We start from the raw sequence: 26,088 nt of genomic DNA, 5'->3' as shown, positions 1-26,088 counted from the left end.
AAGCAAGAAATCAGATGTAGGCTGAATACCGACTCAGTTGAAACATTCTTCTAACCAGTTTAAGGCCCTTTCACATGACTTTTCAATGCATTGCAAAACGATAGCATGAAGTATCAAAAATGTTGTATCCAAATACTGTAGCAATGAATGTCAAATTTGAATTGACTTTTCAGTTGATCTTTCACTACACATCCAATGATTAACAAGTTTGTATGACATTATGTGAGAAATGCCAGCACAAAAATCAAAGCAAGATGGAAGAGGCTGTGCCTCTATTCAACTTCAAAGGCATATTGTGACATTCAAAGAAACACATTTTATGTCTTTCAAAGCAATCAGCAGGACTCTTTCTGCTCTAAGTATATTTTTGTTCTCTTCATTTTCACTCGGTACATTTCCCATTTTCTTGTTACCTAGCAATGATGCTTCTCATGGAGGTCAAATGGTGCTGGAGAATTGCCCTGATGTGAATCGTGTGAAAGGGTCTTTAGTGATATTAAAGATTAAAGGTTCCACTTTGTATTGCTGTGCATTACCAATAAATCTATAGATAGGGAAAGTTTAAGTCATTAAAAAAAAGCAGTCCAATAGCCAGTGTAGTTGTCCTTGGTTTGTAGTGCACCTTCAATGTTTTTTTTTTTTTTTTTTAAGATTCAGTACAGTAAAAAATCTGCTGTAGAAGGCCAAGCTCATCTAGATGTTCCTCAAGTTCACTGCTAGTGAGTCCAACCTTTTTAACTCCCAGTTCATCTAGAGAAATAATGCCCCTTGTAGTTGTGATGAATGGAGACATCAGAGCTACATGCTAGTTGACCTTGTCCTGAAATATATAGAGGTTGTTGGTGGCGGCCACAGCGATGATGTTCTCGTTGGGGTGCCATGCAGTGTGTAAGATCTTCTTACTGAAGTCCAGACTGTCTACACTGATTTCATCTTTACGACGCTTGCCACCAATGCAAACTTTGCGTGGCTTGAGAATGGCTCTGGGTTTGCTGTTTTCCCGCGAGGCCTCCAGAGTCACATCGCGCTTAGTGTTCCGATCGAACATACGGAAGAAATTGTTGTAGGAGCCTGTCATTAGGACACTAATGGGAAAGGAATAAGACAATTAGTTCTTATTAACTGATACCAGCACCATACAGTCGAAAATCAATGTGAAAAACTGTGTGTGTGATTGATTGCTTTTGACCAGTGGAGTCCAATCCTTATCTTGGAGGTCCATCTTCTTGTAGAGCAGGGATGGGCAACTTATGTCCTGGAGGGCCACTGTCCCGCAGAGGTCAACTTCCGCCCCTTATTAAACATATCTAGCCTGTAATTTTCAGGCAATCCTGGAGACTTAGGTTAGTTTCTTCAGGCATGTTTGACTGAGATGGAGCTAAACTCTGCAGAACAGTGGCTCTCTAGGACCAGAGTTGGCCATCTTTGGTGTAAAGTTTGGCTTCAAGCTAATCAAGGGTTTCAGAATTACTAAAAAATTTCCAGAACAGAGCTAAATGCTGGAAGGTGGACATCCAGGAAAAGGACCAGATACCCCAGCTTTTGACAGACCTGTCAGTTCCATTCCAGACACATTCAAACTTGTCAAAGATGCAGTCATTCTCGTACAGTGAGCACAGCTTACTCCTAAGGTAGTCATGGACCTGTCAAAGGTAGAAACGAAAAAAAAAAGATGATCAATACCTAGTGAAATATTTGACAGACAATTACAATAAAACAAATTTTTGATTGTCATTATCAACCAATCATTATAAATGCAATCAAAGGTCAATGTCCAGTCTGCATAGCCAATACCTGGTAAGTTTCCAAAGGCTTGCTCTCCATGTTGATGTCCCACACCTTCACTGTGAGGTAGTCACGAGTCATCAAGTAGCGCCCACTGTGACTGAATTTCACATCTGAGATGGAAGAGATGATCTCGGAGAAGAAGGAGCGATTACTGGGGTCTTCTGGTTCCTCAAATACTAATAAAGATAAACAAGAATACATAAATATATAAGTAATATTTCAGAAGCAGAATTGGGGTCATGATCTTGTGGCCTTGGTCTTGTCTTCTCCCCTTTCATGGCCTTGGTCTGGATCTTGGTGTCAGTTTATACTATTAAACGACTTTCAAATTCAAAACCAGTTTGGTTCTAACCACAAAAGTGTTTTTTTTATTAAATGCTACAACAATAACTTCAGTATTTTTTCTATATCAGTTAAATAAAGTTGACCCCTAGTTGTTGGACCAAACAGGTCTTGGGAGTAACTCTGTGTTTTGGAATTGGGATTTATTTCTGGTCTTGGGTCTTAAGGGCTCTAGTCTTGGACCAGTTCTCATATTGATCATAGAAGGTCTGATTGTGAACCCAACCGAAATTTCAAAAAGACTTTAACCTTTTTGGTTTAAACCAAGATCTTGAGGAAAAATCTCTAATGGCTACAATGACTTGGCAGGCAAAATTAATGGCACATTTCAATCAGAGATCCAACAAGGAAATCAAAAAAGGACTAAAGTGAACTCACATTTAGAGTGGTTGTCACAAAGTGCAGATGTTCTCATGTCACACAATCTTATGGAGCCCTTGCTGCTACTGTAGACGAACGTGTTGCACTGGTTAGGGTGAAACTCAGCCGCTGTGATCACCTCGGTCAATTCTTCCATGTTGGCTGGCTTTATGTCTACAATATCTGAGTAGGCAGAGTGAAGGATCCACAATCCTACATTTCATACAGTCGAAGCACATGGAATTCCCCATGAATCATTTAAACCTTTTCAATAAATGTCCTGCTTGATTAATGTGTCTGGCCCTACATTATATATAGATGGTGGAATACTTCAGATCTACATTTCCAAATGTTTGGATGAAATCAGCTTACAAAATAGTACATCCGCAACTGAGAAAATCTCTAATGCTAAATTTTTTCCAAGAGAATCTACGCTTTCAATCTTTGAACTGATTTATATTAAAATTAGGGCCGGGACTTTAACGCGTTAATTGAGATTAATTAATTACACAAAAAATAACGCGTTAACTAAGATTAATTAATTACAGAAAAAAAATTCCCGCATTTTTAATAACGTATTTTTGCACCGCGGAACGTTTCTCACTGGATGAGTTTCGGCGGACCGATTATACTGGAGCACCAACTATCGTTCGCATATCACGCAGCAGCACATCGAGCCTCAAGTATCACCTCAACGCAAAACATATAGCAGCTAGCGTGGACTTTACACTTTATGATGAACTATGTATTATTTTGTTGGTGCAACAGTTTATGTTGAACTCTTTATTGTTTTGGCCAAGGTTATTGAGAGTTGGACTTAGTATGTTATGGCCTCTGAAGCAACAGAGAGATGTTTTCTAATAGTCAGTGTTTCCAATGTTCTGAATGTACTTGACAGTATTGTGTATTACTTAAAAAACACTTTACAGAAGGTTCCAGCACCTATAAGCTTCCTGAATTTCTGAAATGTACTATTTCTAAATTGTTTCTAAATATGCTATTGCTACACTTCATGGCAAAAATTGCACTGGTCTGCTAGACTTGGTTGAACAAAAATAAACAATATTTTGTTGCTTAAGCTTATGTATTCAGTCATTATTCAATGGTATACTATAAATCCATGTGAAAAAAAATTACTTCTCACTGTTCTCAGGTCAAATATTTATATGCGATTAAAATGCGATTAATTTCTATTAATTAATTACAAAGCCTCTAATTAATTAGATTAATTTTTTTTAATCGAGTCCCGGCCCTAATTAAAATATTGGATAAAAAAAGGCATAAATATAGCATCACATGCATCTGTTGGTGTTGGGTAGTGAGAGGTTATCCATCACAACATGTTGTGCAGAACATACATTTACAGTCTGACCTTATGCTAGATTCAGGCTTTATCTTCTTATCCCTTGAGTGACTCCACAGAACCCATAGCCACCCGTACAGACTGTCCACAGGCTTTTCGTCTCAGGTCTGCAGCAATCAATAGTGATCGATGGGGATGCGTGCCTGAGTAAGCTGGACACTATTTATCTTTGGGACAGCGAAGAAGAGGTCAGGATTAGTGGTGGACACTTGATAAAGGGTAATGGGTGTAATGTACATCACAGAGGTGTCATCTGTCAGAATTAAGTGACAGCAGAGACAGTCTGCATGTGGTTTATTGGGTTTGTTTGATTGCTGGTTTAGCTGATTCCTTTTGTCTTTAGTTTAGTAACAAAAGCCTTTCAGTATTTACTGTGTCTGGTTACAAAGTGTAAGTGACAACTGGGAAAATAAACCAATAAGCCACAGGAAGTAGGGCATTACTGTGATTTTACAATAGTTAAAGGATGCTGTGACGAATGATACAAAAAAAAGTTTTATCAAATATTAATGTTAAAATGTATAAGCACAACAATAAATTATTCCATCATGTAACAGGACTTTAGCCAAATGGTAGGAGATATCATAGATGTGTTGACTAAGGTATTCTTGAAACAGGCCCTGTGATGGGCTGGCCGTCTGTCCATGGTGTTTATTTTCCTTTGGCCTGAGACACTGGGATATAGTCCATCATCCCTGTGATCTTAATTAGGATGAGCAGTTTATATATATAGTTCTTTTAATACAAAACACAGAGACCCAATATTTTTCTGGCATGCAACCATCTCAGATTGTCAGCAACCATCTGGTTATAAAAGGATACTAAAGCTTCGGTTTGTGATCTCCAAGTTCCATAGGTTGATCCTCAGGTCATCCGTGGACATGTATGTCTCATAGTCACTGTTGACCGAGATGGAGTTAATGTGATAGGTGTGAGCATTAGAGAAAATGCGACGTGGTGTTGCCTTTACCATCAAGTCCATGGGCCTCAAGACGGGCACCTGAGAGGAGAAGGAAGACACATGGTTGAGATAAGAGACAACAAAGGGAATGTCAATATTTACAATAAGTACTGAGATAATGGAATTCTTAAAAATTAAATATTTGCTTAAAAATATCGCCTGTAGCATGGTGGCTCAGGTCCCAGTTCCCAACTGAACTCTGGTTTCCACCACAACCCAACGAGATACAGGATCCGTGAATTTAAGATTAAATTGTGTGAGTTCATGTATGTGTTACACCTGTAAATCACTGGCCATCAGCTATGGGTGATAACCTGTATTTGGAGGAAGAGCCTGGGATAGGCTTAAGTATACCACGGGGTATGGAAAATTGATGGATATCCTTCCCATTATTGAATGACTTTATGAGCCAGCCTAAATTTAGCCTAATCAATTTCTTGAATCTTGATTAAATATTGATAAAAGATAAGTCATTTAATTTCTGCAATTGTGTGTATTTCTCATTTGTTATATTTTAAGGGGTCATATGACATTGCTAAAAAATAACATTATTTTGTGTATTTGGTGTAATGAAATGTGTTTATGTGGTTTAAGGTGCAAAAAAACACATTCATTTCCACATACTGTACATTATTGTTTCTCCTCCATGCCCCGCCTTTCTGAAACGTGTACATTTTTACAAAGCTCATGGTTCTGAAAAGCAAGGTGTGCTCTGATTGGCCAGCTATCCAGTGCTTTGTGATTGGCAGAATACATCAAGCATGTGACAGAAATGTTACGCCCCTTACCATACTATGATGTGTGTCCCGGTGCAATGAGACAAAACCTATACAACTCATCACAAACGAGGCATTTGTTGCATGCAGTGGGGACATAATTATAATGACAGATTATACTGTCTTTTTACGCGTTGCATTGTATCATACTGTGTAAACATAAAACCAAGTCTGCATTTGTGATCAGAGAAACAGCAAACAACAAGCTCTACTCTTCACTGCTTAAAACCTGCGTTTGAATCATCAGTGGCAAATTCTTTAAATATGAAAACGTACTGTGAGCCTGTGAGTCAGCATTATTTGTCAGAAACCGGCAATGTAGGCTAATCTCCCAGGACATAGTCCTGGTCCTCCATAAAATGCATTGTACACATCTGAATATTTGGTTTGAACTTTTCTAGAACAGTGTTTTAAATACAACTTAACCACTGATTTCACTCTTTTGGAAGGACAAACAAAGTAGTTTCACATGAAACACACAGCGGCTTCATGACATTGTGGCGGCAGCAGCAACGCCTTCTTTCTTTATGTGAACACTTGGGCGGTGTTATGCAATTCTTCCAACTCAGTGACGTAGACTTGGGGGCATGTTTAAATGAGGCACTTTAGGAGGTTGTGGACGAATCTTTACTTTTATAAAGAATATCTCTTTGGGTTTGAGACTTTATTCTTTGCAACTTTACCAAACTTATCAATTCACGAACTGCTTGTAACACTCCAAAGAGAAAGGAAAACATAATCATGTGAATCATATGACCCCTTTAAGTAATATGATGCAAGAGACATCTATAATATTATATATCATTATTATATATATATATATATATATATAATATATTATATATATAATTATATATAATTAAAATAATATCTAACATTGTAAGAGATATTAGTCGGTCTTCATGGGTTCTCCAGGTTCAGCAGGAACAGATGCTTTACGTCAAACCTTTTATTACATTTTGTATTCTAATTCTGCTGGAACACTGTATTGACTAATCTGCATTCAGGACTGAAATTGGAATTATATGGATCTACACTGGAATTGTTTGGATCATCAGTCACCCTATCCTCCAAATCCATCAGCATCATACCATAATTTTCTGTTGTAGTTTTTTCCTATGAAAACAAAATGAGATACCATACAGTACATGGAGTTGAAAAAAAATGAGGTGGTCTTTTGTTCTCAAATTACTTGGCCACACCTAGTCCCAAACTCAAAAGCCATACTCTCAAGATCTGAAGATGTGTGGAGTCGAACTCCCACAATGCAACATGCCAATAGTGAGCAAATGAGAATCATCTCTTTAATGATGACTAATCTAAGGGTCAAGCTTCCAACATGTGCTTCACAAGTGAGGTATTGCATTGCAGTCAGTGTCTGACTCCCCTAGAGTTATTTTATTTTTATGTATGGGCACAGCCCTCCACTAATGACAGAAGTAGCATGGAAGACATGTTCTACTGACTACAGAGATGAGGAACACTCATCACCGAGCAGTGGGAGGTGGAGGAGGGGCACACACTGCTGAGGCAGGTCATCATCACCTAACACATGGGAACTCCATCTTTTGATTTCCATTATAGGATGGGTGGGGAGAGGGATGCCCTATTGTTGATGTATGTGTTTAAAGTACATTTTCTCCCGCCTTCACCACCCTGATAAATCATTTTATAAAAGTATGCAACAGCAGGCCTCAAATATTTCTTAGAAACCTAACATTCTGCTTAAAAATGTGATGTTAATCAAACAAGTGTAATGTTCAGGTCATTTTTCAATTGAAACAGAAAACATTAAATTATACTTTCATTAAGAAAATAAAGAATGTTTTAGGAGAATTCAGATCTTGATCCTCTACTACCTTACATGTGCTTTCAATAATAAAATGAGCTCATTGAGGATAGCTTCATAAATTCAGTTGACAGGGGCAATCAAGACTGATTGAAGCTATTATCTTTCAATCAAGCATTAATTAAGTTAAGACTGCAGGGACATTCAGTCACTAATGATAAGAGGGGGTTTGTATACATAATTCATATCTTTATTAATGCAGATTTTATGTTTGTATGGAAATCATAAATCAGTATGGATTCTGAGAATGCGGAGGTTTAATCCCTATTTTATACATATAAGCAGTCTCAGCAGGTAGTAAAAAGTGAAGAGTGAATCTTTTCTTAAAAACTTCAAAAATCACGTAGAATAGAATGAAACAGTATTAATGTCAAAACTGATCGATTGTTAACTGCAGCTTTATCATGACAGCTCTCTGAAAATTTAGCATGATAATATACATGGCAATGTTAATGTGTTAATGTGGGTCTTGGTAGAATAGATCTGCCACGGTTCTGTTACTGCAGCAGAGCAAATACAGAGATTGCTACTGCCAATACATCCGACAGACATGCTGCTGTGAGCATGCAAGAAATAATGCTGCTGCACATATAAGTTACATGAAATTACCCCCATTTATATCTTGAAAATGAAACATGAAATTCCTCTGTAGCAGATCTATACAGGTGGAACTGGGGGAGGTGGAGGGTTTTTGAAGCCCGATGCAACTGCTACAGCAAGTACTAGCTGAGTATTTGTATGCTGGGCAGCAAGCTCATTGGCTGTTGATGTGAAAGAAACCAATCATGATGTGATTTTATCAGATTGTGTTAGAACCTATGACAGAACTTTGTATTAAATGTAATGAATGTCTTTAAATGTTTAATTAATTCAATTAAATTATTGAGTCTAAAAGGATACTACCAAATGCTATTATTTTGGTAGCCTGATCTCACTCATTAACACAGGCTGCATTCAAAATCACATACTCTCCCAGCAGTGATGTACTGGACACCCCTGCAGCCCCTGTAGTGCGTGGGGGCCCCGCCCCTTAAGTGGCCCCCGTCACAGAACATTTGAAAAGGCATTCATAAATCTTACAAACCCAAAACGGGCAATATAAAAAATAAATAAATAAATAAAACAAACTATGCAGAAGAGCCCAGATTATGAATGCAATGAGCAAAGTTTTACATTAAACATTCTAAAAGTGGTAACATGCCATTTTTATATTAAAGAGCTCTTTCTACCTGTTCCTACCCTTAAATTTAGTTTTGTTGGCATAAACTAATATATATATATATATATATATATATATTGTTAAATAACATTTTTAAATTTTTTTAATTAATTAAGATGTTACCACATGAAGCACATTTTAGATTATCATTATGCTTAATGTCTCTGACAATGACCTGTTTTAAGTGGAAAACGCCAGAACGAGATTGTAAAATGAACTCATAAATACAGTTACATATCGCCACCTACTGGTGCGACAATATAACCCGCAGAAAGAGACACTAAAAAATCCCCACCACTAATGCACAGACCGACAATCTGAAATGACAAAATGAAAGTAAGTGGAGAGAAACAAACGGAAAAAGCTGAGGATTAGAATGAGATCAACAGACAGTTGAATCTTTCTCATACTGGCACTGGGCCACTGCACCACCCTTTTGGTCCCTGGAAAGTATCTTTTTTCCACTAGGCTGCAATTTAAAACCTAACAAAACCAAAAGCAAACATCCCTTTAGCTGACATGTTCTTTTGTCACAAAGTATGTATGCCTTCCTAGATTTCTCCTATTCACTGCTTTATTGACAGCGACAATCCCCTCCCCCCAGCAAAACAATTTTTGTTGGGTGAATCCCCTCGTGTTTGGAGTAGGCGCAGATGAAGGCAGTAAACACTCAGTAGCCGGGTGTTAGTCTGGCAGTAGGGGCAGATGTACCCTGTGGACTCCCTGCGAGTGATCCACACTTACCTCCCCCTTTATCTCATTCCCCTCTCTTCTCAGTCTGTGCAAAGTGATAAATGCCCTGCTTTTGTGCACACACACACACACACACACACACACACGGTATAGGATTTCATATCTTCTAGTTCTGGTCTCCAGTGGGCTGCAGTGTTAGTTAAGGAGGAGGTGATGGAACTGCTGCCCTGGACACATTACAGTCGTCTCAAGAACAATCTCCTAAATATATCCACGATCCAGCGTCACCAGTATACTGTATTCTCAATAGAAAGAGAGACATAATGTGATGTTAAAATAATAGGATGCAGATACCTGGATCTGTCCCTGACTTGTTAACCCATAATATTTACATGTACACTTAATCATGTACTTTACTTAGATTTCTACTTGAAATCAACATGAAATCAGAATTGACACTATTTACTTCTTAAACCCATCTGTGCAACCAATAAAATAAAAAAACAGTTTCTATAAGCTTCGGACATTTTATTGTGTTTCAGTTAGATCTAAGAATTGCATCTCCTTCTCCCATAATGCAATTTTACACTAACCCATTTAGTCACCCATTATGTGAGGGTCATCCAAGCCCAGTAAAGAAAATAAGAGTGGATGACTGCTGGATAATTCAATAACATAATTACAGGACAAAATAGTACAGCTAAGAAAAAGTATATTATACAATATTTACCTGGGTCGGTTTGATTAACTGCAATTAATTCATGTTTATCAATCAAATAATTTTAAATCATTAATAATGACTGATTCAAACTTGGATTATTTAAATGAGTGCCACAGATCATTATTTAGGAGCACAACTGTCAGGTCATGGAACCAACAATCAAAGCAAAGTGCAATTTACAGAGTTCAGTTACACTTTCCTCAAATGCCCCATGCCAGGAATAAACTTCTTTGCATTTCCAACCTTTGAATCAGCTGCCAGAAAACAACAGGGCTAAGACACGCTTTTTGAGATTTTCACAAAAGTTAAGGAGGGGTCCATGCAATTTTTTTTTTTTTGCTGTCTTCTCTCAAACATTGTAAAATTGTAGAAAAATGCGAGGACAGGGAAAATGTAATTAATCAATGTATCTTGGGCAGCTGCCAAAAATTGCCCTGTATACTCTGAAAGAAGAAGAAATGACAAAAAAGATCCTGCCTGGGATCAATCTAATGATTCCCAGGAGAGAAGACCACAGTATCAACACAACATTAACATATGACATTTATCAGCAGCCCCTCCCCCCGCTGTAGCAGCAGGTCACCTCTAGACACGTTCCACTTCCACATTAAGCCCTTTCACACATACAGACTTATCCGGAAAATTACCACTAAATTGCCGTAAAGAGATTATGTGTGAACAGGATCTTTTCAAAAATACCGGTAAATTCGTTCCGGCAATTTACCGGTAAGAGAAGTTGTAACATTACCAGTAAATTTCCGGAATTCTGCTGTGTGTGAACGCAGAAGGAAGATTACCGGTATGAGCCCGTACGAGTTCAGAACGCAGTGACGTAAGACGTCTACTCCGGGCCAATCATAACAATGTGATGCATTCACGCACTGTTTAATAAAATAAAATAAATGTCATCCACTGAAGCGACAGTGAAATTAAAGCGCTTCTCCTTATCCGGATGGATGAAGAAATTTGTCGTCATCTGAGAGGAACGGTTAGTGATGCAATAACTTCTACTTGCAATGCATTCACAGGACAAAGTCAGGTCATCAATAAACTGAAAACATTCGCATCTTACAGACTGCAATATACAATCGCAACTTCATTGTGCTGTTACTCCTTTCAAGATGAATTTCACTAAATTGGTCTGCTCCCGACAGCATCAGGTGTTTTATTAATGGTGAGTATAATTAATTAAACCAGTCCTCTATTACGATGTCTCCATAACAAAAGCAGTTGCATGAATACTAAAGTTTGAAACAAAAATGAAACCACAAACAGAAATACTGACCACATATTACCCTCCATGTTTAAAAATACAAGCACAGCTGTTTAGAGGTTAATGACGTCACAGAATTTACCCGTATTTTGGAATGGATGTGTGAATGGTGCTTTTCCGGAAAAAAGACGGAATGTCATTGACTGTGTGAACAACGCATTTTTGAATTTACCGGTAAAGTCGTTCCGGTAATTTTACGGCAATTTACTGGTAATACTGTGTGAAATCAGGTATATTCCTGTGGGTCCAAACTGACAGATGCACAGGTTTCCTTCACTCTCACACCATCGACAACAGCACCATCAAACATTCGATTAGACCAAGCCTCCGAAATCCTACCTAAACCCCCTACCTTGTCAACTGTAATTGGCAAGATATTAAACTCCAACACATAATTCCTCCTTTTGGGCCAGGAGTGCCCACTTTCATATGGCTGCCAAATTACAACAGAGCTTGACATACTACAGCCAAAGAATTTTCCTTCACATACTAGAGTCAACAGATTAAGGGCTTGGGGAGACAGCATGGGGAGAAGGGGACACGAATGGGAGGAATTGCTTCACTCAATGCCTTTCGCAGATTTTGGACATTCCTCATTCAAGTAAATATTCCTGCTCCTGGAGTGCAGCTGTCCAGTAGAGTTTAGCTCCAACCCTAATTAAGCACACCTGAAGCATTGAATCAAGGTCTTGAGGTTCACTAGCAGCATCCTGTCTAATATAGGGGTGTCCAGTTGAATGAAATCCGGACATACTACATCTGTCATGCTGTCACTGTCCCACAGTTCCTGCAGTAGTAGGTCATCCAGGTCTTTTTATACTATTTTCCAGTCATACTGCTTTTTTGGCATGCTTTTTTTCGTCACATATTATATAGTATGGAAGTAGGCATATTTGGATGCAGTGACTAGAAACCTCTAAGCAGATGTGTTGGAGCTAAACTGTGTAGGAAAGTGGCCTTCCGGGAACAGGACTGGACACCCTTGACTTAAGTGTCCAAGCTGACCAAGGGGCTTCGCAAAAAGGTCTTTCTTTGAACTGATTCTGCTTACCCTCAGAGTTGTGATGGTGGTTGGGTCCCGTATCCTGCCTTCTTCATCCTTCAGATTGTAGCCCTCTGGTCGTTTGTCTCGCTCGCTGATTTTCCATAGCTTCACAGTTTTATCTGGGAAAATAGATATGCGTGACAATGTGTAAGGTGGAAGCAGTGTTTGCAGTGTCTGGAGCAGAGAAAAACTCAACAGATCAAACTTAACTGGCACAACAAAACAGACAGGAGTTGAATCAGCTAGGATCAATTCCATCCATTTAACCTGACTGGACATTGCTGTTGCCTATATGCCAAACTGCTCCGGGGTGTGTGTTTCCCAAAAGCATTGTTAGCTAACCATGCTAGTTAGTTCCGCTGAAATCTATTGGTAACGATGAAACTTGTGACCGTAGTTGTGTCCTAAAACAGGACCACAGCTTCATGACAGCCATCCTTCTCTAGAAAACTGATGAATGGGAGTTTGCGTCTGAAGAACCGGCTACTTTTAACTGGCTGCAGTTACTCTAAAATGAAAAGACAAATTTTAAATAAATATATAGACACTCACTACTCATTGATAAATATTATAAATCTGCTGAATGTGTGTTACTGAAATTTGAGGTTTGAAGTAGGCCAAGCTGGTTTATGCTGATTATTGCTCTTGATATGAAGAGATCACATTGGGTTTGCTCACCATTGGTGGACAGGAGGAAATATGCAGCATTCTGTTGTGGCAGCCAGCGGATTTTGTTGATCTTCTCCTCAATCTCCAGGCTTTTCAAGTAGTCAAACTCGGGCTCGTGGCTCTGAAAGGTGCTGTAAACATTGTACTCCCCCCGACGGTGAGGCTGGTTCTTACTCTGCAATGATGTAAGACTTGTAATTATGTAAAATAATCATTTGGTTCTTCGTATTTATTTAGTGCATTGCTTTGTTTCATGTATATCATGAATGATAAATGCATCCCACATGAGCAGAGGATCGCATTAACAATTCAAACAGCACTCAAACCAAATTACACATATAGCACATAATTAGAAGGAGCAAACAAATGATAATTGGATATTTCAGCATAAACATTGGCTTATATTAAGTCCGTCTGTGTTAAAGTCACATATGGAATGTCTGTTAATTTTTTTTTTTTTTTTTTGCTGAAATCCGTGAAATATAAGTGAGGCAGGTCAGGATCTCAATGCACAAAGGTGGTCCGGGTTAGAGGAATACCGATCGAAGCGTGGAAACCTTCAGGGTCACTTCTCACCTTGAGAAGCGTCTAAATCAATAAGCAGAACTCAGACAGACCGAGAGAGGACGAGGGTATTAATGGAAACAGATTTCCCCTCGGCGGGAGGGAGGGGGTTAAAGGGGGTCTGAAGCAGAGTGGGGCATGAATCATGGCGCGAGGATTAACAGACACCATGAAATCTCTTTAAAGATGATGCGGGTGCGAGATGAGGAGGGGCGGATGGCGGGGTATTCGCACAGTTGTGCAGCTAGACAAAACAGTGAAGCGTTATTAGATTTGAACAGGTTCATGAACCAACTCACAAAAACACAAATTTAGTCAATAGAGTATAAACTGACAATTTAAAATGTGTACTACCAAATTACAACTGTATTCACAGTCCTACTATGGCAATGATATATTGTTTTTTTTTCTTCATAATAAACAGACATAAATGGTCATTTTGTTACCTCTGATTTGAATGCTCCATTGGAAGGGGCGTGTCTGGTGAGACTTCAATGTAAACGCCCACTGCTATAATTGGCTAAAATCTTTGCATATGAAATGAGCATTACATGTGAACTCACTTGAAAATGTTTACTGTGTGTTTACTATAACAGCCACCAAGAATAACTAACAGTAAAAAGTGTTGATCATAGCATTATTTTAAGATCTAACAGCGTTGCACTGTTGGCTGAACACCGTCCACTGACCACACAATGCAATGATTAAAAATACTTTCAACACAACTAACACACTGAAAATATGATGTAAATAAGGATTCATTGAGCAGTGTAAACTGTCACCGATCATATGAGCCCATTTTTTTTTTTTTGCACCCAAAAATGGCATTCTTTATGAAACAGCAGTAACGCTCAAACGTGAGTTGTTCAGAGACATACATCGATGGCGCATAGGGCGTGAGGTTGTGATGTCACAATTCTCCAGATTTCAAATCTGTGACTTTCAGAATAATCATTTACATTTTAAACTGAGGAGTTTTGAGTTTTGAAAGAGGCAGTTTTTGTTTTAGATGTATGTTAATATCAAGAACGTTGATTCTCCATTTCATGACCCCATTAACATTCATATTCTGAGAGTGTTGGTGAGTTTATGGGAAGCCTCATAGTAGTAATACTCTTCAGATTTTGTTTAAAACAGAAGATTACCTCCTGTTCCCTTTGGAAGACCACTACTCGTCCACCTTTGTCCCCAGTGGCCAGGAGTTCTCCTGTCGGGTTGAACTCAACCGTGGATATGATGTCAGCTGCAAGAGAAGCAAAGACGACGATATATTAGAGCTTTCCATTTAATGATCTACATTGAGACGATATGTTATTTTATTTTATACATATTTTGATGTATTTATGATATCTCTGAATCTCTGAAGCATGTTTTAATCTTTAAACAGTAAACCTCTGTATAAAAATAAAATAACTGTTTCGATTCATTTGATTACCGCCATTTTTGATCATTTGTATTAAATCATAAAACAGAATGCGGAAAAATGAAAACCGACAACAAAATTCCCAAAATAATAAAATAAACAAATATATACATTTTATAAAGCATTATAATAGTTACATTTTGTTGTGAATTCAATTGATTAGACATCCTTTTTGACAATTAAATTAAACCATTCAATAGAATCCATACAAAAATAAAACAAAAATCACAGAATTTGGGAAAAGATGAAACCAGTTTCAACTAGTTCTGACAATCTCATGTCAAATGTGATGAAGCACTTACACACTCTTGATATGCTCTCCCTGTCTATCATGCTTCCACTGATATGTAAATCCCACCAAATATCATCTTCAAAAGCCAGAAAGATCTGGAGACCTTTGAAAGGAAGGACGTGTGAAGCATACACTAAGAAATTCTATCCTGACAAAGAGATCGTACTGGAGAAGCAGATATCATCATGGTCGAACGTAACACTCTCCCTGGGAAGAATGCATGACATCAGATACCAGGAGATTTCAGGCCATGAACATCAACATTAATTCAAGATAAACTCGTATGAAAAGAAAAATCCCCTCTGCATGTTTATGAAGGACATCATCAAAGAGTAGGCACACAAAGGCATAAACTCTCACTCTAGTCTGCATACAAAAAAACACAGATAAGAAGACATGTAGTGAACTGACTGCTTTAAGACAGACTATACTGCATTTGGATCCGAATGAGTAAGAACCACCCGACACAGTAAAGACACATACATGTGCTTTCAGATTGTATTTATTTTCAGAAAGTGTTTATATAATATGAATACATTCACATCTTGAAAATGTTTATTTTCTATTAAGTAGACGTAAGTGTACTACTATTAGAGAAATGAATATATATATATATATATAACCTGGGTAAACTGGGTAATAAAACCATTGTGTAAAACATGTTTTATTAATATCTTATCACATTAAAGTGATAGTTAATCCACAAATGAAAATGTAAAAGTTATTCCAAACCTGTATGAGTTTTTTTCTTCTGCTGAACACAAAAGAAGATTTTATGAAGAAATTTCATTTTGTGGGTAAAATATCCCTTTAACTATGAGGATTCTACTATATATAATTTTTTGCATAATTGTACTTGCTTAAATCATTGCACTTTGACAAGTCTTCGGCAAACAAGAGCTCAAATACTTGTGGAAGCAAGCTAAAATGGCATGGTTGCATCAGCAAATGATTTTTTCTCAGCTTTTGCTTTTGGTTACTATTGTTTGGGTTTAAGGTAGAGTTAAGTGAAGGTGGTACATTATTTTCAGATTTGAAAGATTAATCATTAGAGCATTTACTTTTAAGCGCCACTCACTGGACACTTCATTTCTGAACTCCTGCGACACATACAACAACCAATGTAATAAACTGTAATCAAATGTGGATCAAACTGATCACACTTGACAAAACACAAGAAGGAACATAATATTTGGCACTTTTTTACAATGTTGGTAATAGTACATCTCTCTTCAACCAGTCATAATTTGAGGTGCTATAGCACAAATTTTGCAGGATGATTTGACCACTGCAGTTTTTACTAAGTGGTTTGGGTTACACTTTATTTCGATAGTCCACTTTAGACATTCTGCTGACTATAAGTAACTTTGCAACTACATGTCAACTACATATCAACTAAATCTCAGAAATTTGCAACTACATGTCTACTAACTCTTAGAGTAGACTGTTAGGGTAAGTTTAGGGTTAGTGTTAGGGGTAGGTTTAGACTTAGTATAAGTTGACAATAAGTTGACAGAGAAAGTGTTAGAAGATATTAAGCAGACAGACTACTAATACTCTACTAACTGCTAGTTGACATGTAGTTGCAAAGTTACTTACTGCTAGTAGAATGTCTAAAGTGGACTATCAAAATGAAGTGTTATCGTGGTTTGTCTTAAGCATCCATCTCAAACACCTTTAATGAGCAAATATCAAATGAAACCATCTACTTAATTATGTGTATATATTTAAAGCAGTTCATAGCAGCCTTACTAACCTTACTTTCTCTTCCTTACCCAACATGTTCTGACCTGAAAGTGACCCAGATCCAAACCTACAAAGATTCTTGACACTTCAAAAAGCTGCATAGCTTGATGGCTTCCATTGTGGGATGACACTGTGTCTAATCGCCAGCCCACCGCCAAAAGAAAGTGAGCCAGGGTGGGACGCTTAATTAAAGCAGTGCTACTAACAACAGACAACTCAAAGTAGCCGCAAATCCGGTTCCTTTCAGTTTATCTGCTTTATCTAGACATTTAGGCTCTTCATTTGACATGTCTGTGCTGTCTTATAAATGTTTTTTTCTGTGCAAGCAGAGGACTTCTATGTTAAACATTATTAAAATCAAAGCTTCACAGAAAACAAAAACAGTTTGGCTTCGTCTACATGCTGTTTTTGCTGCAGTCGGTGTTTACTGTTTACCTCCAGCTATTTAGGTTTTCTGGACATTTCTAGGTACTCGCATCTTACCCAGAGCCAAGATTCCAAAATAACCTGCAAATTCCAGCTCTTTCTGACCTAGCTAGTGCACAACAACAGTTTTGAGATCGTTACAGTTCAAAGTTCATTAGCAAACGCTGTTCCGACTCCCTCTGTTGTGTACGTCCCGATCGATTCTTACCTTTGACACATCTTCCTTGGTCTTCCTCAAGGAGATGCATCTGTTCAATCCTTACTGCGAAAAGAAAGGGATGTTTCTGCTGCGATAAGCGCAGTTTTCCTTCTCTCTCTCCCTCTCTCTCTCTATCATGCAGGTAAATCTATTTCATGGAACGTATCATCTCACAATTCGCCAGCTCGCCCCACACAACCTCAAAACGAGTCCAGCACTCCCGAAATACTCATTTGCATAAATCCCAAACAAACATATGAAATGACTTCTAAATAATAGCTTTTATCCATTTCAAAGAGTAAATGACGGAGAGAGATGCTAGACACCGAGAGATGAAGAAAGAGAGAGAGAAACTAAGAAAAGAAACGGGGACTGAAAAGGCTTGTTGTTTTTTCACCCTGATACACCTCTCTGGGCTTTTATATTGTCTGCACGGTGAATTTAAGGGCAGCGTTTCCATGACAACTGTTCTTCGGACTAAAACAAGCACTGTGTGTGATTCTTGCAAAGACTTTGTTCATGTGGTGTGAACTGGTATCACTCTGACAGAATTTAGAGCAGTCGAGAGGGTGGGTCATATTTCATTAAAAAAATAATTAAAAAAACAACATTTCAAAATTAGATTTTAGAAAAGTAGTAGAAAATCTGGAAACTGTTTTTAATAAGAATTTGGTTGGAAAACATTTCATAAAAGTTTTTTTTTTTTTTTTATGAAAAAATGTACTGGTGATGTATTGATTTTTCTATTAATTTTAAAATAAATAGAAGTTTGAAGCATTCTATTCTACCCTTCTGAAATGCCCAGCTTTGAAATTCGTCATCTTAACAAGCGTCATAGTCTTGTGTATTCAAGGAGATTTGAGTTTTATTGACAGAAAGTGATAATGAGAATGTAAATTATCATTATCTTACCTAGAGAAAAAGGAATATAAATATCTGAAACTGTAATGATACATTTTTAAAAGCTTGAATTGCCTATTGAAGTTGAAATTAATAGGATAATTAAGAAAAGCTCTGTCATGCATTAAAGAGCAGTCACACTTTTGTGAGTTGCATTTTAAACAGCACAACTTGCATAAAAAGGGGAGTTTATGCTGCTGCGCTAACAGTTAGTAGTACTCTCGAGTCTTGGCTGATCACAATCTAGGCCTTATGGCCAATATATTTTATGGAAGGCACATCTAAAGAAAGTGCAACACAACAGTTTTTCTGTAGAAGCACACCAAACAATACATCATTAGTGAACCTCTTGGACAGACGTGCCACAGAGCTCTCATTAGAACACACATCATATCAAACACACACACACACACACACACACACACACACACACACACACACACACACACACACACACACACACACACACACATAGAACAATCACACTTACCCACACTGATAAAACAATAGTCTATGTGAAACATATCAGGCAGAGCACACAAAGCATCATGGGGTAAAACGCTAAGGGGATGGTGGGGTTGGGGAATAGAATAATTACATCTAAATCATATTCCAATTCCTTGCAGAAGCAGAATTTTAAATGAGTTCTCAAAGTCGCAAAACATTCTGACCTAATTAGTCCTCTGGAGTACCCAATTTTTTGACTACTTATCTCTGCATACTTTTTGCTTATTATCAGCAGGAAATGTGGTATGGATGCAGAGCACAACTAAACATTTAGACTAAAAATGCAAATGCAATATGGAATCATATTGAGAAAATAGAAAGCAAATTTGGCATACTGTCCAAAGGGAGGGCTCAAAGCTCGGAATATAGGTGTGTGTGTGTGTGTGTATATATATATATATATATATATATATATATATATATATATATATATATATATATATATATATATGATCTCCATGATTTTGGCAAGACATGTTTCTGGATCAAACATCTTCTGATGATCCTGGATCAACATCATTGTCCAAAATTTAGGCTTAACCCAATCCTTACCCCTAAACCTACCCATAATTTATTCCTAAAATCAGTGACAAATGATAGCTGATTAACAAGGGTGTAGAAGCACCTAACCCTGATTGTAAACCTAAACAGATATTTCCTGAAAAGTCTTAATTCTGATTGGTTGATCGAAATGTTGTACTTGGTGAAATCACACTCGCCATATATATATATATATATACACACACACACACACACACACACACACACACACACACACACACACACACACACACACACACACTATTGGGCTAATTGGTAACTGTTAATTTAAGAATCTTAGTATGAGACTCTCTTTATCAAACATTACAGAGACTTCATGTAGTTATTAACTTGTGATGCTCCAAAAGGATTCAGTCGTGCAATATTGTACCAGTATCAACTTGGGAACCATTTTACCATTTGTATTACTACCCTGGCAACAATTTTTTCATCAAATTATGGTGGCTGAGCAAATCCAGTTTAAACTTAGAAATACTATTGTATTGGAATGCATTTTTAAGAGTTTTTAGGCAAGAATGTAGTTGTTTAGACCTCAAATAAGTGGATTCTTTATATGTAGCACCTATTTGAAAATTTGCTTCAATGTTTTCAGAGATGTGAGCTAAAGGGGCATCATTGGCCAATAAGTGTTCAAGGACCTGCTTAGAACTAGGGCTGCATGATAAATCACATACTTAGAACAACCTCACCTCAGCAAAGACTTTTATACTGAAAGGGACTGAAACAAGGTTGTACACAAAGACATTATTTTTACTTTCAACAACAGCTTGTAAGACGCAACCAAAAATTGCATTGACCAGCACTGTCATTGGAAATCCCATTAACCATTGAAAGGATAATATGACAAAGATATCGCTTGGGCTCGAGCCGTTGCTTGGGCTCAACTGTTAAAGTGTCAACTTGAGATTTGAATCTGTGGCAGAAAGAAGTAGTTCAGCACAAATAAGTTTTTTAAGACTCTTCATTCTTGTTTCTTATTTATTTACACACTTGTGCTGTCAAACTGCTCTAAACAAGACAATATCACACACATAGCCATGCGGCTGTAGTTACCTTCACCATTCAGCCTATGCCTATAGAGCCGTATTACACTCTTATGACTGTGATATTGCTCATTTAAATGGTGGCTGTCATAAAAGCTTATTCTCATGATAATTTTTTTAAACATACATTATGTGACATTAAACAATGAATACATCATTGACAGGTTAAGTAAATTTATATATGTTATACAGCACAGATATATTTAACAAATGCACCTCTAGAGTTACTTTCTAGCTAACATGTTTATGTTAAAATGTGTTTCCTTGGTTACCGCTGTAAACAAAGCAGTTACATCCCTATTGTCAACCCAACACTAGCTTCCACATTCCATGTTGATTTGTTGTAGCATCTCCACATTGTGTGCAGAAATATAATCATTAGTGAAGCGCTAATGTAACGTCACTGTTTCGGTCAAAAACTTTCGGTCAATAATTTTATGATATATTTAAATGTGTGTTTTTGGAGGAATGACGTGAGAGATAAAGTGATTGCTATAATAATGGAGGAAATTTGGGAAGGGCTGAACGGACAGAATCACAGAGCACTGCCGTGTATTTGAGTGTAGCGGCTTGGCAGCCAAAGTGTTATTAGAAGCTGGATCCAACCATTATTAACACATTAGGAATGTGAGGAACTGAATAGGAGCTAATTAATGGAGCTCAGATGAGTGCATTTTCTGAAGACTTTGTGCATGTGACTATGCCAGTGCACTGTAAATGAGTGTTGTCAATTCATCAGGAAAGATGCTGTGCAGAGGAATTCTGATGACTTTTTACTTATTTTTTTGTAAATAAAACTGGAGACTTACTACTGCAATACTTGTGGATTATAAAATTTCCCATTTTTGAAAGGATAGTTAACCCAAAAATATAAATTCCATCATCAATTACCCCTCATGCCATTCTAAACCCATAAAACTTACATTTATATTTATAAAACACAAATAAATGTTTAATGAAGCCAGAGAGATTTCTGTCCCTTCACTGAAATTCTAATCTTCACAAGGGCCATGAAGGCATCATACAAGTAATCCAGTGTTTCAATCCCAATTTTTTAAAGTGATTTTAATGCTTTGTGTGTTAAAAAACAAAACAAAACAAAAATATTTATTCACAAAAAATATTATAAAATAAAATTAACTTCCACGTGCATTTAAAATAATGCATCATGTTTTGTTAATGCAAGCGTGGACTTTTTAATTTTTGCTGCCTTTTAAGCTATCTTCTGTTGGCTAAATCACATAGAGAAGACCATCCTACAAACCACTGAACCAATCTCAAAAACCATCTAGGATGGTTCCAACTGAAATCAGTTGTGTTTGTGAACTTCCAAAGCACTTCATGTGACTGACTAGCATTATTTGAGTTTCTTGTCATGGAAGTAATACAAATCGATCACATTTGTCAAGGTGAAGCCTTAGGAGGCGGCTTAGAAGGCAACAGATAGCAATAAAGTTGACTACGCTTTGGAACAAAGCCTCTGTATGTTACTACTCTCTCAAGGCTTGGTCTTCTTTGAGATCGGTTTACAAGCATTTGAGCATCTACCCCAACAATGTATTATTTATGCTAAATGTTACACTGAGATTAAATGTTGTTTTTGTTATTGAAGTATGTATCAATTGATTACACACCAACTCTATCTTGCCTGGTGGATCAGAGTGAGAAAATAAATCAAAAAGACAGCGAAGCCTTCAAATGCAGCTGGGTCAGAGGTCACCATGATGCGCAGAAGGAGACCGTCCTCAAATGAAACACTTTTTTCAAATAACTCCAGGGCTGCTACAAAACAAGTAAACCCATACAGCAGACACTGTCATCTCTTATATGATTAAACATGAACACAGTAGATTGTCTTTCTGCCCCTTTTTGACTCCCTGATCGAGGCGAGATTGGATCCCTTGATGTCTACTATGCTCTGAAAATGAAAGGCTAAAATTAGCATAGAGAGAATGCAGACCATGATTGTAAAAATCAAATACAGAAGGTGACCAGAAATGGGAGGTTTCATTGCGAAAAAGTTGAAGAAGTGAATTCCTTTCAACCCGCTTTCAAGTGTTAGAAAATCATTTTCAAAAAAGACACATACGTTAAGCTTGCATGCCCCCAATTCCCCAGCCTAAATTTGTCAGCATGCATATAGTTTTGTAGGGAAGTTTATGAGGAAAAGCAATCCAGTAAAGAACAAACATTAGCAGAAATGCCTCAGATTTGATCATGCAATGAATGTAATAAATGTATAATGAATGTGCTGTGACTTACATTTGAAAAGAGCTAAAGAGCTAAAACAGAAGAAAAAATTAGGGCTGCACAATATGAATACGGTTACCATGTTGATTATAGCATTCAATTTTTAACTAATTCAGTTGGTTTCCATTTACAAAATTGTTTTTTGGAGTGATTGAGCATTTTAAACAACCATCTAGTGCTGGGCGGTAAACCGGTTCATACCGAAAACCGGTTTATATTTTCGTTACGATATAAATTTGTAATATACCGCCATACGGATGTATTTAAATACTCAACGTTTGGAACGAATGTTATGCTGCGCCGTGGCCGTGCGACGCTGATTCAGACGAACCCTTTACAATGTTGCACTTCTAAGCAGCGACTGCGAGGCATGATGAGGGGAAACACAGCAGTGCTCTGGTGTTACGTTATAACACCTGTTTCACACGTACTCTGTCTGCAGTGCGTATGCATTGCATTTTTTTTTTTATGCACCCATGTTAACGGATTCCAGCATTCATACTGCACGAGGTTGCAGTCCGTCAGTGCGTTCAAGGAGTGTTGCGTCTGCAGCAGTGCAGTGATCATTTGCGTACCGACTCTATTTTTGCTGTGCTGCAGGCGCTGAATTAAAGTGAAAGCGCATTGTTCGTGCGAAAAATGAACATGGATTGACACGGAAATGCAGTCATTTCACAATAAATGTATACTAATTAAAGCCTACTGTGTTTCACATGCAACACATGGGTTTTTGGCTAGGTCTAATACAAGAAAAAGTGCACTTTTAGATAAACAAGGAAAACAATATATATATATTCACTTTTATGGAGGCAGAAAAACTAAGTTCATTAAAGGGGGGGTGAAATGCTCGTTTTCACTCAATATCCTGTTAATCTTGAGTACCTATAGAGTAGTACTGCATCCTTCATAACTCCAAAAAGTCTTTATTTTTATTATATTTATAAGAGAAAGATAGTCTGTACCGATTTTTCCCGGAAAAACACGAGCGCCTAGAGGCATGACGTGTGGGCGGAGCTAAAGAATCACGAGCGCCAGTAGGCTTTTGTGTTGAGAGCATGTGGAAGCTGTGACACAGATCCAGAGGCTGAAATTTAACAAGAGCAGCATCAGCAAAGGCGGTATGCTATGTGGTATGTACTGAAACTGTATATATTTGCTTAGCGGTTTTGGAAAAGTTCCACTTTATGTCGTTTTTTTTTTTTTAAGCTGTACATGTGGAAAGTGCAGTTTGATGACAACATCGCATGTTGTTTACTTGATGTGCTTATGCGCTGATAGCTAAGTTAACAACACGGAGATATTTGAAGCAGTTTTACTCACCGCATGTGGTTCCAACACACAATCGTGACCCTTTTCCGTTGGGACTGCATTATCCTTAAGAAATAAACCATGTGCAATCCGAAATGCAGGGAACAAACAAAAACACTTGCACAACTCCGTTGATGCTCTGTAAAAATAAACTCCATCCACTGGTCCCTTAATGCTGTTTCTCTTTTGGTAATCTGTGCAGGGTTGTCTTGCCCTGGCAACCAAAAACACACTTCTTTTGTGACTTTTTGCGACGCTCTCGCTCTGATCAGTGAGTCTGTGCTCAGCCTCTCTCTGCTCTGCTATACGGGAGCGCGCGCTCTTCCGGCAGAAGTGCCCTTAGGACCCATATAAGGAAATTCCGCTCCATCTAACGTCACACAGAGCCATACTCGAAAAAAACTTTCCGAAACTTGTGACAAACCGGAAGAGGTTTTTTTGGAACAAAAATACTCCTTCAAACGTACAACTTAATTTTTGAAACTTTGTCCATGTTTAGCATGGGAATCCAACTCTTTAACAGTGTAAAAAACTCAGTATGCATGAAATAGCATTTCACCCCCCCTTTAAGACCTGTGGGATTGCTTGTGATAAAGATTTAAATGCAAAAGGCACAAGACTGCTTCTGTCTGTGGTGTTTTAATTTTAAATATTTTAACAAGAAAAGTAGGCTAATTATTGTGTTTAAATGTTTTGCCGCTTGTTTGAGTAGCTTATTATACAAACCTAGAAGTAAAATGCATGAATAATGTGTTGTTTATATTTATTGAGTTTAAACTAATGTCTATAACTATGAAAGCTTGTTTCTGTTCTGTGAGTTTGTGGACTAAACAGACACGGATCAGTAGCCGACTGCAAACGTGTCCTGTGTGAAAGCACAATGAGTCCGTGCTGTGGAATGCATATGCACTGCAGACGGAGTATGTGTGAAACAGCTGTTACAGAGAAGATGGATGCTGCAGAACTAGTAGAACATGACACAGAAGAACTTGTGCCAAAAAGAGGGTCCTGGTCTGTTGTTTGGAGGGTTTTTGGTTTTCAAAAATCTGTCGTCGACCAAACCACCATTTTATGCAAGTGCTGTCAGGCTAAAAGCACGTCTTGGAATATCGACCAGTAGGAAATGCATTGTACACCTGATTATGCATAAAAATAAAAAAAAAACTCCATAAACCGGGAAACCGACATAATTTAGAAAAAAATGCGATTAATTTTTGTTCAAAATGCCCAGCACTACAACCATCCACTGAGTGGCCAATCATACAAAACGAACTCTCCAATTATATTCAACAAAGCACATATACAATATATTCTTACAAAAAATATTCTTACATTTTGAAAATCTTTCTGCAGTATAGACAATTTCATTGATTATTACAAATGTGGTTGCTAGAGACCAGAACTTGAGCTAAACAACAGGACTCCAACAGTTGCGTTAGCAAATACCCTAACATATCACATGTAAATGGATTTTTTCATGTGCTGGTACTATAACATAAATGAGTGGCAACTCAGTAACATGCTTTGGATAAGACCATCTACCAAAAGCATTCATGTAAATATACAGTAAGCTGATTACTTGGTTTCAAGGTACAACAGTAAAGGAGAGCGAGACATAGGGAAGACAGCTTGTAGAGTTTAATGCAATGCTAAACAACTGCACGGGAAAGAGATTAGTGCTGTGAGGTAACTAAATTATGTGCGTCAGAGGGATTGACTCTGGGATAATCGTACCATGTGCGCCCTGACCCTGTTTCAAAGACAACAGTGAAAGGCTATGAACTCTATAAATATATGCTAACAGACTAAT

At 37.7% G+C, this 26,088-nt stretch overlaps 1 protein-coding gene across 3 annotated transcripts in view; it reads right to left on the bottom strand.

Annotated features, from left to right (window-relative positions):
• Nucleotides 1-635: 635 nt before the first annotated feature.
• The window catches only part of ppp2r2bb (protein phosphatase 2, regulatory subunit B, beta b), a 67,044-nt gene continuing 41,591 nt past the window's right edge, over nucleotides 636-26,088 (bottom strand). For 2 of the 3 annotated variants that reach the window (XM_026234294.1, XM_026234295.1), the window contains exons 2-9: nucleotides 14,769-14,866; nucleotides 13,069-13,234; nucleotides 12,397-12,509; nucleotides 4,676-4,853; nucleotides 2,509-2,673; nucleotides 1,795-1,964; nucleotides 1,552-1,643; nucleotides 636-1,085 (exon numbers count right to left, since the gene is read on the bottom strand). In XM_026234294.1, coding sequence (XP_026090079.1) covers nucleotides 806-1,085; nucleotides 1,552-1,643; nucleotides 1,795-1,964; nucleotides 2,509-2,673; nucleotides 4,676-4,853; nucleotides 12,397-12,509; nucleotides 13,069-13,234; nucleotides 14,769-14,866 — 1,262 coding nt within the window. In that variant the 3' untranslated portion in view covers nucleotides 636-805. Of the gene's footprint in view, nucleotides 1,086-1,551; nucleotides 1,644-1,794; nucleotides 1,965-2,508; nucleotides 2,674-4,675; nucleotides 4,854-12,396; nucleotides 12,510-13,068; nucleotides 13,235-14,768; nucleotides 14,867-17,718; nucleotides 18,113-26,088 lie in introns of those variants that run through there. The other variant, XM_026234296.1, reaches the window with a different exon arrangement.

The sequence above is a fragment of the Carassius auratus genome, chromosome 46 (genome assembly GCF_003368295.1).
Source record: "Carassius auratus strain Wakin chromosome 46, ASM336829v1, whole genome shotgun sequence".
Classification (NCBI taxonomy): domain Eukaryota; kingdom Metazoa; phylum Chordata; class Actinopteri; order Cypriniformes; family Cyprinidae; genus Carassius; species Carassius auratus.
This window is presented reverse-complemented; position numbering and strand designations above follow the sequence as displayed.